The sequence below is a fragment of the Ostrinia nubilalis genome, chromosome 3 (genome assembly GCF_963855985.1).
Source record: "Ostrinia nubilalis chromosome 3, ilOstNubi1.1, whole genome shotgun sequence".
NCBI lineage: Eukaryota > Metazoa > Arthropoda > Insecta > Lepidoptera > Crambidae > Ostrinia > Ostrinia nubilalis.
In genome coordinates this window covers 17,536,772-17,548,955 of record NC_087090.1, presented here as the reverse complement: position 1 = coordinate 17,548,955, position 12,184 = coordinate 17,536,772, and the positions used below count along the sequence as shown (strand labels likewise).

General features: G+C 36.4%; 2 protein-coding genes across 2 annotated transcripts in view; both read right to left on the bottom strand.

The window, feature by feature from the left end:
• Positions 1–4,333, bottom strand: part of LOC135088104 (lysosome-associated membrane glycoprotein 1-like) — a 33,851-nt gene extending 29,518 nt beyond the window's left edge. Inside the window, exons 1-2 of the mRNA XM_063982993.1 lie at positions 4,097–4,333; positions 3,524–3,901 (exon numbers count right to left, since the gene is read on the bottom strand). Coding sequence (XP_063839063.1) covers positions 3,524–3,901; positions 4,097–4,154 — 436 coding nt within the window. The 5' untranslated portion in view covers positions 4,155–4,333. The remainder of the gene's footprint in view (positions 1–3,523; positions 3,902–4,096) is intronic.
• A 2,047-nt stretch (positions 4,334–6,380) lies between these two features.
• LOC135088386 (sodium/potassium-transporting ATPase subunit beta-2-like) lies at positions 6,381–11,653 on the bottom strand. The gene is made up of 7 exons (XM_063983236.1): positions 11,314–11,653; positions 9,715–9,765; positions 9,180–9,299; positions 8,880–9,061; positions 8,672–8,758; positions 8,186–8,414; positions 6,381–7,742 (listed from the first exon to the last, which is right to left on the bottom strand). Exons 1-7 carry the CDS (start codon positions 11,375–11,377, stop codon positions 7,636–7,638), a joined length of 840 nt encoding a protein of 279 aa, XP_063839306.1. The 5' UTR covers positions 11,378–11,653; the 3' UTR covers positions 6,381–7,635.
• Positions 11,654–12,184: the final 531 nt, after the last annotated feature.

Sequence of the window (12,184 nt, the reverse complement as noted above, 5' to 3'; positions counted from 1 at the left end):
CGCGTCACCGTCCACTTATGCTTAGCTGTTTACCTATAACCGTACAATGGCGCTTTTTACTCGCCAATCGGTTAGTGGGCGTATGTGCACTGGTAACTTTTGTAACAGTGACAGTATGTCTCTCCATAGACAAGAATAAGTACAACGATGTCTCTCTTTTTCTCTTTAATATAAAGGTGTAAAAGTTCTAAGTCCGGCTAGCTACCACCATCTTACCTAAGTCTGTCGCCATACCAACAATGTTAACAGCATTGTTGTGTTTCGGCAGTTAGAGGTAAGATAGCCAGTTCCTCCGTGCTTGAGGATTCCAGGTGAAGCTCGCTTCCACCTTCGGCCTGAGCATCAGTTACCATCATGTGAGATACAGGCCAAGAGCTTCCTCGTTGTGGTTAAAAAAAAAGAGAAAGATATGCAGTCACGGCACAGAATAATAATAAGTACTACGTACAGAAGTTTTACTACGCGAAGGTATTTAAAAAAATGTATGCTCAATGTCATTAACAATATGGTGTAATTTAGCCTGTCTCAAGAGTCAAGCACCATTTTGTTGACAAACGTCAGTGATGGGCACTGCGCCGAAGCTATAGGGCTGACTTCGGTAAAATGATGTGACGTGAGGTGCCAAACTGCGGAAAATGGCGGAGAAAATACATGATTTAGCATGAATTATCATGAATAATATTAACTACTTATTTACCTCTCAGTGTCTTGAGGCAACTTAAAAAAGTACATTCTGTGTTTTTATTATTAATTTAGGCAGTTAAATACTGCACAGTATTTAGTACACCATTTTCTTTATTTTCTTCCATCATACACAAGAATACGCATGCGTGAGTCAATGTTCGCTCGTATGTGAGGCCTTGTCGAATAGTATCCTGTAGGTGGGCCATCGTGCGTGTTTTGTTTTCGATGGAAACTCGCGGAGATGAACAGGCCTGGTCACGGTGACAAAAAGTCATCGTTCGCGCATAGCCTAAGTGGGCGTACGCGCACGGGTACCGACGACCCGTTGATCAATAGAACCCCTCCGTCTATTTATGGCAATCATTATACGAAGCTAGCGGTTCTGCACGTGCAGGGGATAGTAGATTACTTTAATGATATAGCCTCTATTTAACTCCTTCAGGATTGGAGTGATCAGTCTTTACTAATCAATACATTGAGCAGTTGGATGATAAGCTCTTAACAAGGCTGCATATTTCGATTTTTATTGATGTCTTAAAGTCCATTAAATGGTTAACTATCCTCATAACGAAGTATTTGCCCAAGAAGAACCTCATGGGATCAGTTTTGCCCTTAATGTTTTTGCATTATGTAAAACATACAAGAATGCTGCTAGAATGGTACATTACATGAAAATGCTTGAATTTTAAAATAATATTACATAAATAACATCAATGTTAATTAATACATTTCTCTTATCAATTCCAATTGGATATTTATTAATTTAAAATAATTTATCAGTATCATCATTTTAGTATGTTTAAATGGAAAATCTGCAGAAACCCTTTCTTTTATAAAAACTGACCTATTGTTTGAATATTTTGTTACACATGTGAGGACACATACACCGCAATAAGATACTTAAAAAATAATTGTGCAAATATTCAAATAACTATTAATTTCGTGCAAAAGTAACTAAGAACAGAATATTGTGTTACAGTAACATTACACAACATCATTCATGTGTCAATAAATAATGAACAATGAAAGACCTATAGTTGAGTAACCATTTGAATTCCTACCTATTTCTACTAAGTTCAGCCCAGTTAAACGATGAATTAATTAAATTATGTTACGGACCACCATATTTATCAAGAACTACAGATACTATCAATTAAATGAAAATAAAATTGGAACATACCTATAAAATTTAAAACTAGGATCAATTTGATGAAGCTTGAATTGTCTTATTGTTTAAGGTGATAAACTCGCCACCTTATTTGAGATATTTTATAACATTGGGGTCATTGCATGACAAATGTTACCGAGGGTGAAAAACTAAATATGTTCTTTTCGCATTAAATCTGATGAATTTTGCAAGTATACATTCCAAATTATAATGCGCAACAAAAAAAAATCTGAAAGAAACAAGTAATTTTTAAGTTATTAGTCTTCAAAGTCTATACTTAAGTCAACTATCTGAATGATCATTTTCTCTCTAATTATTAGTAATACGATTAAAAAAAAACTATCAATCTGTGAAACGTTTTGCCACTATATGATTCGAGGGTATTTATCATAGTATTGGTAGATAACGTCATAGTCCCAAAAAAAAATGATAATCATCAAGTTTTAAGTGTGTTTTCTTTTTACTTCGGCGATGTAACACCCGAAACAGAAAAACAGGTATTTGTTTTATTATTGTACCTTACACATGGATTAGGGTAACAATATTTGGTAAAAGTAAGGTCATGGTAGTAATGATTTCAAATACTAACTAATATCTGAGAATGATACTAATTTAGTATGTTTCTTTCATGATTAAAAACTGTAACACCCGAAACGTTTCGGGTATTACATTTTTATTTATGTGTCGATATTGTGTGTATATTGCTTGGAGAAGTGAAAAAGTATTACTGTGAGGGTCCTTTGACCTCCCACTAGCGCTGGAATCGGAAAAGGAGTCATATTTCTCAATTTAAGACTTTTTTGAAATGTCGCTTAACACTAAAATTAAGGTATTGCTAAAAAGTGTCGATGTTTGACATTTCCAATAAATATCGTAATTAGAAATTAAAGTAATGCTATTTCAAGCCAAAAACAACAGAAAAAGCTATATTCTGAGGAAAAATTAAACTTGAACTTTGTATATTTTTTAAAAAAAGCTGCTTCGTAATTTCAAATCAGAATTCGCTCTAATTGTGTTTATTTGTTGTACTTTTTACTTTGTAGTACCTAAAGACTAATAAAACACCGATTTTATCGATAAAACGCGTTGAATTTTCGTACTCGTAACACCCGAAACAAAACCATTGTAACACCCGAAACAAAGAAAAAATTTATAAAAAAAATAGTAAAACATTTTATTTAACATTGATTGTATGTTACATGGTTTGTAAATTTCATACTTTAGAAGTCCTGTAAGTTTTAGGTATGATTCCTTAAGAAAATTCGCTAAATCTCAAGTAGATGCAGCAACAGTCAGAACATAGAGGCAAAATCTCGTAACGCCCGAAACGCACACTTTTCGACTCATATTTTCGTTATCCTACATTCTAAGCTGTACAAACTTTATTATTTAAATAAAACAACTAAAAACGGACAGATTAAGGCACTAACATTATTAAAATACTATTTCAAAATACATGAAATTGTTGAATATGTGTGTACGAACGTAACACCCGAAACGATGGAATGACCCATTGCTCACTCGAAAACAACAATTAAAGACAAGATTATATTATTGCGCAAAGTTAACACATTATTTTTCTTACTGTTACAGTTAAACTTTCTTGATATGTTTCAACAAGCTAGTGAATTCTATTTAACATAAAAGCTAAAATATGAAATGGCAACTCACCATTGTTATTGGTCATGCGGTAGGTGATGTTGATCTGCGCTGCGAACTGAGCCACGATGCAGGTGACGTTGGAGGTCTTGTTGGTGAGCGACCAGGTGCCCTGGTCGGGGGCGGGCAGCGGCTTGGGCGGCGTGGGCTTGGGCGGCGGCGTCGGCGGCTTTTGCGTCGTGGTGGTAGTAGTAGTCGTAGTGGTTGTAGTTGTAGTAGTGCTAGTAGTGGTGTTCTTTGGGTCGGGGTCAGGCGTCGGCGCCGTCACTGTCGTCGGCTCCACAGACGACGTCTCCGGCAAGCCTTGAACGGCCTGCGAAGCCGCCAGGCTCTCGACGGTCTTCGGTGGCACATCTAACAACTCCGTTTTGGGCGCCTCATCTCCTCGCCCTAAAATGTGGGTAGAACATTAAAAAAAGAGGGTAGTGAAACCCGGTATGAAGTCTAAATGCGTAAAAAATCGTTACAATCTTACTGCGAGAAACCAATTTAGTCAATTTGAGCTATCCCATCCCCCTCGATGCAACGCGATAAAGTAACAAAGAACCAATAATCTGTTGCGACATACATTTTTGTACAACTTACCTAGGATTGAACAACTACAAAACGCCACTAAAAGCAAATAAAACCGTAGTCCAAACATTTTAACGTATTGTCACTCAATTACAAATGCACTTAAAACAAAGATTCCCGAACAGTCGCACTAATGCGGAGCAAACAAAATCATTCGACAATAATTCGGTGCAGGAAAGAAAATGTCCACAGCGAAGCACAGACTAATTATAAAACGTCACTCACTCCGCACTGTCACTGCTGTTGACAGACAGCTGAGCTGTGTTGCTACTATTAAACCTACGAAACTACTATTTACTGTTTTGTATAGCCTGACCAGGAACATAAAAACCCTCGCCATGTTGCGGAAAATTAATGGTACTAATTTCTTTTAATGGCAACAGTAACTGAAAACTTCATTGACATGTCACCTTGCACACGGTAATACTATCTATACAGTATTCCAACTCGGCCATATTTTTGAAATAAATGTCAACAGTCGCGCGGTACGTCACAGTATGACAACATGCGATAGGGCTGCCCACCTACAGTACCCAGTTTAATTACATCTGCCTACTTACAATTTCTATCTAGTTTTGTGATTGTACTTTTTTATTTAGTTAGACAAACAAAATACTTTGTGAATGGAATAGGTTAAAAATGTGTGTTGTTTTGTGATTAGTAGATTTAATTTATTTAAAACTACGTAAATAATTTTGAAACTTTAATAATCATAATGATCTGTTACGTTAATTTCGGGCGAGCGAAGTCGTGGGCAAAAGCTGGTTTAATACAATATAATTTTCATTTCAAATCAAACTGACTGAAAATGACAAATTGACTAGTTTTTGAACAATTTGACCGTAAATGACGGTCACTCAAATTCAATCAGTTTTGTCATTTTTAACACTTGGCCACCGACGTCCATTCGGCACATTCGCGAACCCCCCGACTTTTGCATACCGAGCGCATACCGAGATTTGAATTTCGAAAGAAAGTTCTCGTTTCGTCTGTTTATATGAAGTTACAATACTGTATGATATTATTACCGTGCCTTGCATGTCAGTCTATTGCTGTCAAAGTGTAAACAAACTTTATTTTAAATGTGCGCAATTGATTTTGTGAATTAAATTCCTAAAATCTTTTTATAGTCGTGAAAGAAAAGTGGTTCACAATGTGTTAAAGTATTTGTCGAAGAGAAATACTAAGGGTTCGGACAATATTTTCATTGAATAATGTTTCCGACAAAGGTTGTCAAATTGACTGACATGTTTATCGTATAGTACAGTCAACTATGAAAATTAGCTGTGGTTTGTTTCAACTACCTATTTTAAAGTTTTTTGTCACTTTGTAAGTATTGAATTTTATGGAATTTGGAAATGAGTACCGAGTTTGAAGCGTTCATGAGCAGACATTGTAGTTGAATATTCAAGTTCAGAATTTGATTATTGATGAATAATAATAAAATCCTACTTGCTCGATTGATGGTTTCATTTAATTTATTTAAACCAGTTTACCTATAATATAATATTTTTTTGTTAATTTATGAAAATATCAAATTAGCCTATAATCCTGAATCCTGATACATAAAGTAAGCCTATTAATTTAATACAGGTACGACTGTACCCAGTGTTGCACTATCAAATGCAATTGACGCGCCTCTATGCCAGGGTTTTTATGTTCCTGGTCAGGCTATAAAATGCAGATTTTTATGAACTTGCTGCAATATTATTTCCACATCATTTGATAACCAAGAAATGTTAATTGTGTTAGTGGGGAAAAAATACGGGATGTTTAGAGTAGAGAGTTACAGACTCTCTTTTAAGTATTAGGTAGTTTCGTAATACATATTTATTAGAACTAGATTTAACGTAAATAAAAGATATATTTCATACTTATACCATCAATAATTTTAATATGTTTTTAATATATTTAATTTTATTACACCTAAGTTACTAATATTTTTTCACAAATTCTTTTATGGTCATGGCCACAAATATTTGGTAAAAAGAATATTTTATCTCCTGAATGTTTTCTTATTTAAATCTTTCTGTTTGTACTTTATGAAAATCCTGAAATCATTTATTTTAATTCAGTCAACAACTTTCAGCTATGTAAAATATTTATCTAGTGAAATTAAAAGAACGCAAAATACTACCAGTATGGGAGAATTTACCTTCTGTAGTTGATCTGAGAATCCTTCACTTTGATTGGTCAAAAAGCGATATAGCGGGAAGCAGGAAGCGAGACAAAGTTTTAAAACATTATTTTTAAATCTCCATTGGTAAGAAATTAACAAATTGACGCTTTAGTATGTAACATTTATTTATTTTATATTAACATTTATAATTTAACAAAACAATTACTTTCACATCAAACTTACAGTTATTTTTAAGTAACACTCACACGTAAATAAAACAAACCATAAATCTACTACTTAGGATTGTTCTTAAAAAGGTAAATACTACACAAATGATACAGTCAGACTTAAAACTAATTAGGTAGTTACTTACTTTAAAGTAAAAACAAGATAAAAATAATCTTCGTATTTAGGTAGGTACTAAGAGTTCTTAAAATAGACGTAGAAGAATGCAAGAAAAGAAGTAGGTACGATACTTGCCGTTTTTGTGATTTGATCAAGATCATTTGAAAACTTTAATTAACATTCACAGCAATCATACCTACTATTAATAACTTCTGATATAATAGAACAATAATGTAAAATAATATTCTACTGCTCTACCTGCAAATTGCAGATTTATTTAAATATTATAAGAGTAGAAATGCAATCGTAATTTGTAACATACATAAAATTGACTTTATTTTAGGTAGTTAATATTATTATTTATAATGTTATAATTTATCTTACTAATCGTAAAGACACTCGTGTATGCACTTTAATAACATTAAACAGATGTTAACTGTAAATTACTTACCTACCTTCAATGCATGATGATGAATGATGATTGATGCACGCATGAGTTAAAAGCGAATGTGGGCCAAATGCGCATGCATGAGTTATCATGCAACTGTTTAGAGAAATGCATGTAAGCAAAAGGTTAAACTTACTACTATATTTTTATAAGGTAAAAAATGTAATAAGTACTTAAGTACTTATATTTTCTAGTCTCAAACCTATGTACGTCTATTCTCAACTTGATGAAGCTTACAGTTCAAATACATACAAATAAGTACCTACATATAAAACGCAACTTAAATTCTATAGATTTTCTCTTCCAGTCAGTTTATTTCTGGTAAGCTGATTCCTTTGAAAAATGGAACCGCTCAAATGGAGGGAGATCTTAATAATAAATGCCTTTAAGATAGCGTAGTGATATAAATACCTACTTTGAAAATGTATGGATGTAAAAGTTGTTACTACCTAGTTCATATTCTGAGATGTGTAGTGTTGTTCATTCATTTCAAGCCTTAGTAAGTAGTCCTACCAACACAATCTGTAGCTGCTACTGACATCTTACCATTCAATTTACCACAAATACAAAAGCCTTGCAGGCTGAAAAGGTTTTAAAGCCGTTTAATGCTAGATGAAGCACAGACATCATGTTTTGTGCTTAATTGTTCACAAACAACTCGAAACGGGCTCGGCCGACGCGGCTCGACTGGTCGTAGTAGATGTCTCTGGTCCAGATCCGGCACTCCACGTTGATCAGGACCTCACCTGAAGAAGACAAATTAAGACGTAACTCTCACTCTTTTCGTTCGTTTAGATACATAGTTTTGTTGAGTTCTCAAGATGGGACAAATCAACTAATATAACAGACGTGTTATACTGTTGGTGTCATCATCATCATCATCATAATTTCAGCCACAGGACGTCCAGTGATGAACATAGGCCTCCCCAAATGACTTCCACATCGCACGGTTGGTAGCGGCCTGCATCCAGCGCCTTCCTGCTACTTTTATCAGGTCGTCGGTCCACCAGTTTGGTAAAGGTAACTGTTGGTGTGTAATAAACTAATAAGGCACGTTAGATCAGACGCCTATAACAGGTCATTTTATCTGACAACAGGATTGTGACTTAAAACGTGCGAACTGAGACATTTTCAAAGACTTGAGCAGCTTATGACGTCAAATAAATCACAAAGGTTATGTTCTACTCACGGCGAGGATTCTCAAAGTACACGGCGATCAATGGCGGCGGGATCTGGTCGGGGAGGTTCCTGTTAGCGTAGGGGATCTTGTCAGCTGTGTGCAGCCGGCTCAGGGGGAAGCCGGGGGGCAGCCCCGCCGGTATGTATTGGATAGGCCCGATGTTCTCCTTGTCCGAGTTGTACTCGCCGCCACACGATACCCACACGTAGTCGCCGAAGTGCTGCGCTGGACGATTCATCTGAGGGGAAGAAGGGAACTTATAGGTACTAGGTACATCTAGATGGTAAACAGGTCTGAGAATTTAATGTCAGCTCAACGTACTCAGCTAAAACCTGAATTTCCCTTAATGTTTAGGTGGCATGTTCTGGGAGCTGTAAATGTTTTATAATGTTCAGTCACTAACGCTTGATTGTACGCTGAAAAATATCAGCAGGCTCTTAATTCGGATGATGATGAAGAAGATGTAATGTTCGCGTATTTTAGTATAAAACTTACCATAAATTGCTTCATATTTTCAGGCATTTCCGGAGGAATGGGCAGAGACGTGGACACATTGTATGGGTGGGGCACCCAGTAGTGAATCTGAAAAAAGAAATCAGATTGGTAAAGATAACTGTCGCGATAATGCATTTGGGGCGGATGGGGTGGTCCCTCTTGTTGCGAGTGGGGCTGTCTGCTTATGACGTCATTGGGGCTTACTTACGTGGTTCAGCCGAAGGAACACACAGGGTCTTCCCATGTTGTACCCGTAGAACTCGTCAGCAGTGCAGGGCGCCCACATCCTCATTGCAATCTCGCAGTTGTTGGAGCGGATGGGGTCGTCCCGCTTGTTGCGAGTCGAGCAGGGCGCGCGAGGCGGGTCCTCGGGGATGGTGGTCTCGTATGCTAGAAAATGGTACAACTCGTACTTTTTTTCCCAAAGAATAAGCCATAGACAATGTCCACAAGTTTATAGTGCTTATCTTCTTTTACGTTGACGTTACGATAAGTAAAGATAACTTACCCTTTAGAAACTCGTTCATCCGCCTGAACCAAGGGTGCCAGCTGCCGGTATCTGAAGGTCTGAACTGGATGAGGGGCTGCTCCCAGGTGTACTCCTCGGAACGGGGCCATACTTCCAGTTCTAGGTGGGAAACAGATTTAGATAATGGTTTAAAACATTAGTAAGTAGGTAAGTAAACATTAAAGTAGATTGTCTCCCTATATGAAATAAATCGCAAAAGTCAAAATCATTTGGTTTTAAAAATAAACTTCATGATGTTAAAGTAATTTGAAACGAACTGGAAAGTTTGGTTTATTTGCACAGTACAAATTGATGGTTAGTACCAACAAAACCAAATCTAGAAGAACAAAACTTTTTAATCAGCGACATAAATCAGTTTCAGGTTACATTTTCATTATTAAAATTATCAGAAAAGAACCCAAAGGCTTCAAAATCGTGCTTTTTGTAAAAAAACAATAAGGGTTTAAGCGGAAATTTAAATTGATCTGTCATAATCAGAATCATGCCATGCATGAAGCTTCAGGTAGGTACTTACCCACATAACGTTGATGCAGAAGTAAACCGAGAATCAGACCTAAGACGGCACCTGAAAAATAACGAAAGGAAATGTAAGACTTTTTGTGCATGATTGTAAGTGCTAACGCGGGTATTCACAAAAGATGCTTGCTTAAGTGAAGCAGCAAATCGAACGCACAGCGTTGAATAGAGCTCTGTCAGTTTCAAACTGGTCGCGTCATGTGTGGTCTCTCAACGGACGCTATGGCAGAAACTTAGATGCAACTCAAAAGTAACTAGCAGTTTCGTTGCAGTTGCGTTTCACCGTCTGTTCTGGGCCTCATTGGTTCGTGTGTCACCCTGTGCGTCCACGCACACTGAGAGACCTCATAATAATGTTTGTGAATACGGGCGTAAGTATGGTATATTTTATATGTATTTTATTGTTTACTAAAGAAGCATTTGTTGTTGCAACCAGGAGTGCATTGTCCCACTAATCTGCGTGGAAGCTCGCAGGCATCGAAGCCTTTCAAACGTCGCGCTTAACTTAAAAATGGGCGTAGCTTGGTAATTGTACCTACCTATTATTAGTTAACATTGTAATGTCCTTTGGTAGACATTAAAATGATTATTTGGAATCAGGTCGATAAGTAACTGTAAAGATGAACTCTAACCCCCTTACTGATAAAAAGTTACACAGTTGTTGAACACTGTTTTAAAATGACATTTCCATACTAAACGTCACTTTAAAACACTGTTCAACGAGCGTGTAAGTTTGATTATTAAAGGGGTAAATATTTTAAGCTCGCACTAAGCGTTTCGATGACTCTTTTATAATGCGAACAGCTAGGGACTGGAATTCGTTGCCTGCTGCTGTCTTTCCCGAAAACTATAATCCGGGCCTTTTCAAGGCGAGAGTGAATAGGCACTTACAGGGCAGATATGTACCATCCTAGACCGCATCCCACTTAACATCAGGTGCGATTGTGGTCAAATACCTGCCTTGTTATGCATAAAAAAAAAAAAAAAAAAAGGGCGTGGTTTGCTCTTTTAAAGACGCACTAGGCCTACTGCCTGGCTAACGGAGATTTTGCGATGAAAATCAGTGTATTGTTTGAAAGTAAGTAATATTAACTTCGAAATAAGTATTGTTAACAACTAAGTACGCTTCTAGTAGTACATTGTTAACGAGCAAAATGTTTATTGTAACAACTTAAATGTTTATTAATTAGGTAGTCACAGCCAATTAATCCAAGTTAATAGGTATATCAATATAAAATTTGTGCGTAACAGAAGCACTGTCATAACCTGAGCATAGTTCGTTAATGAACCTTCAATTTTAATGAGCTCCTTCACCTATCACTATTAATTAGTTACCTAACCTTTACACACTACCAACCGCTCCAAACTTTAGTTTGAACGAACAATATGAATATTAAGTACAATGATAAAATTGCTTTAAATCATAGTTAAAATATTTTGCTAAATGCTCAGGACTAAGAAAACAATAAATAAACACAAGCTTATGTAAGAAATTTAATAGTTCCAGTGCACATTTCCATAAAAATGTAAAATACCTTTTTTTTTATATTCGCATTGAAAAATTTTACACATATAAAAATACAAGTTTCAAACTTACCGATCACAAGTAAAACAACGGCCACAATCACAATAATTTTCACAGTACGTTTTTCCAAACCCATTTTGAATCACAATCTGCACTTATTACTTTCTCCTGACAAAAAGATCACTGCAATAATGTAATACTGAGAGTATCGGATCATAAAAGATTCAGGCGCCAATGCGTGCGAGCGGAGAGAAGAGGTCCAACTGAATAACGCACTGTCGGGAGGCGCCGATAAGGCGGGAGGATAATGTGCGTTGTACAACGATTCGTAAAGTAAATTGGGGTAATCTTAGTGACAAGACTTTAATTGAGATAAGTAGTCACCGATCGAAAGCAACATCGAATTATATTTTAACGTGAAATTCTTTTTAATTTTGATAGAGAATTTTGAATTGAAAAAAGGAAATACTTATGGGTTAGAATTTAGCGCAGGGTGTCACCTAGTAGAGGTTTAAAGATATTCGGCTCCCTTTGGCAATAAAAGGATCCGTCCTAATTACATAACTACCTACTAAAGAACTAAATGTTCAAAGCATAAAAAAGTATTTTTGAAAGAAGAAAAGTTATTTTACAGACTCGTTCTCGTAAATACCTAGCTAAGGTAAGTACCTAGTATGTCACATAGTTCAAAATGAAAGTAGGGTCGACTTAGTCAAGAAAAGTAGGTCTATAAGTATCAGTAGGTAAACACATACTCAAATGCCTTATACCCCAAATCCGACCACCAAAAGTCCGCAATCTTATTGGTCAATGTATGGTTCCGCCTGCGATTCGCACCCGGCAGACGAGGCGGCAGCGCAGCCCGACTGTCTGGCGCCTCTGTCTCAAATATTACTACCATCGTACTAGATTCTCACCCCTGGTAAAAGCAGAGTGGATGAAA

Excerpts from the sequence above, each read along its gene's own strand:
- LOC135088386 (XM_063983236.1), bottom strand. The coding sequence starts at position 11,377 with ATGGGTTTGGAAAAACGTACTGTGAAAATTATTGTGATTGTGGCCGTT. Across the intron at positions 9,766-11,313 it reads CGTTGTTTTACTTGTGATCG|GTGCCGTCTTAGGTCTGATT; the intron begins GTAAGTTTGAAA and ends GTTATTTTTCAG. Across the intron at positions 8,415-8,671 it reads AAAATATGAAGCAATTTATG|ATGAATCGTCCAGCGCAGCA; the intron begins GTAAGTTTTATA and ends TCTTCCCCTCAG.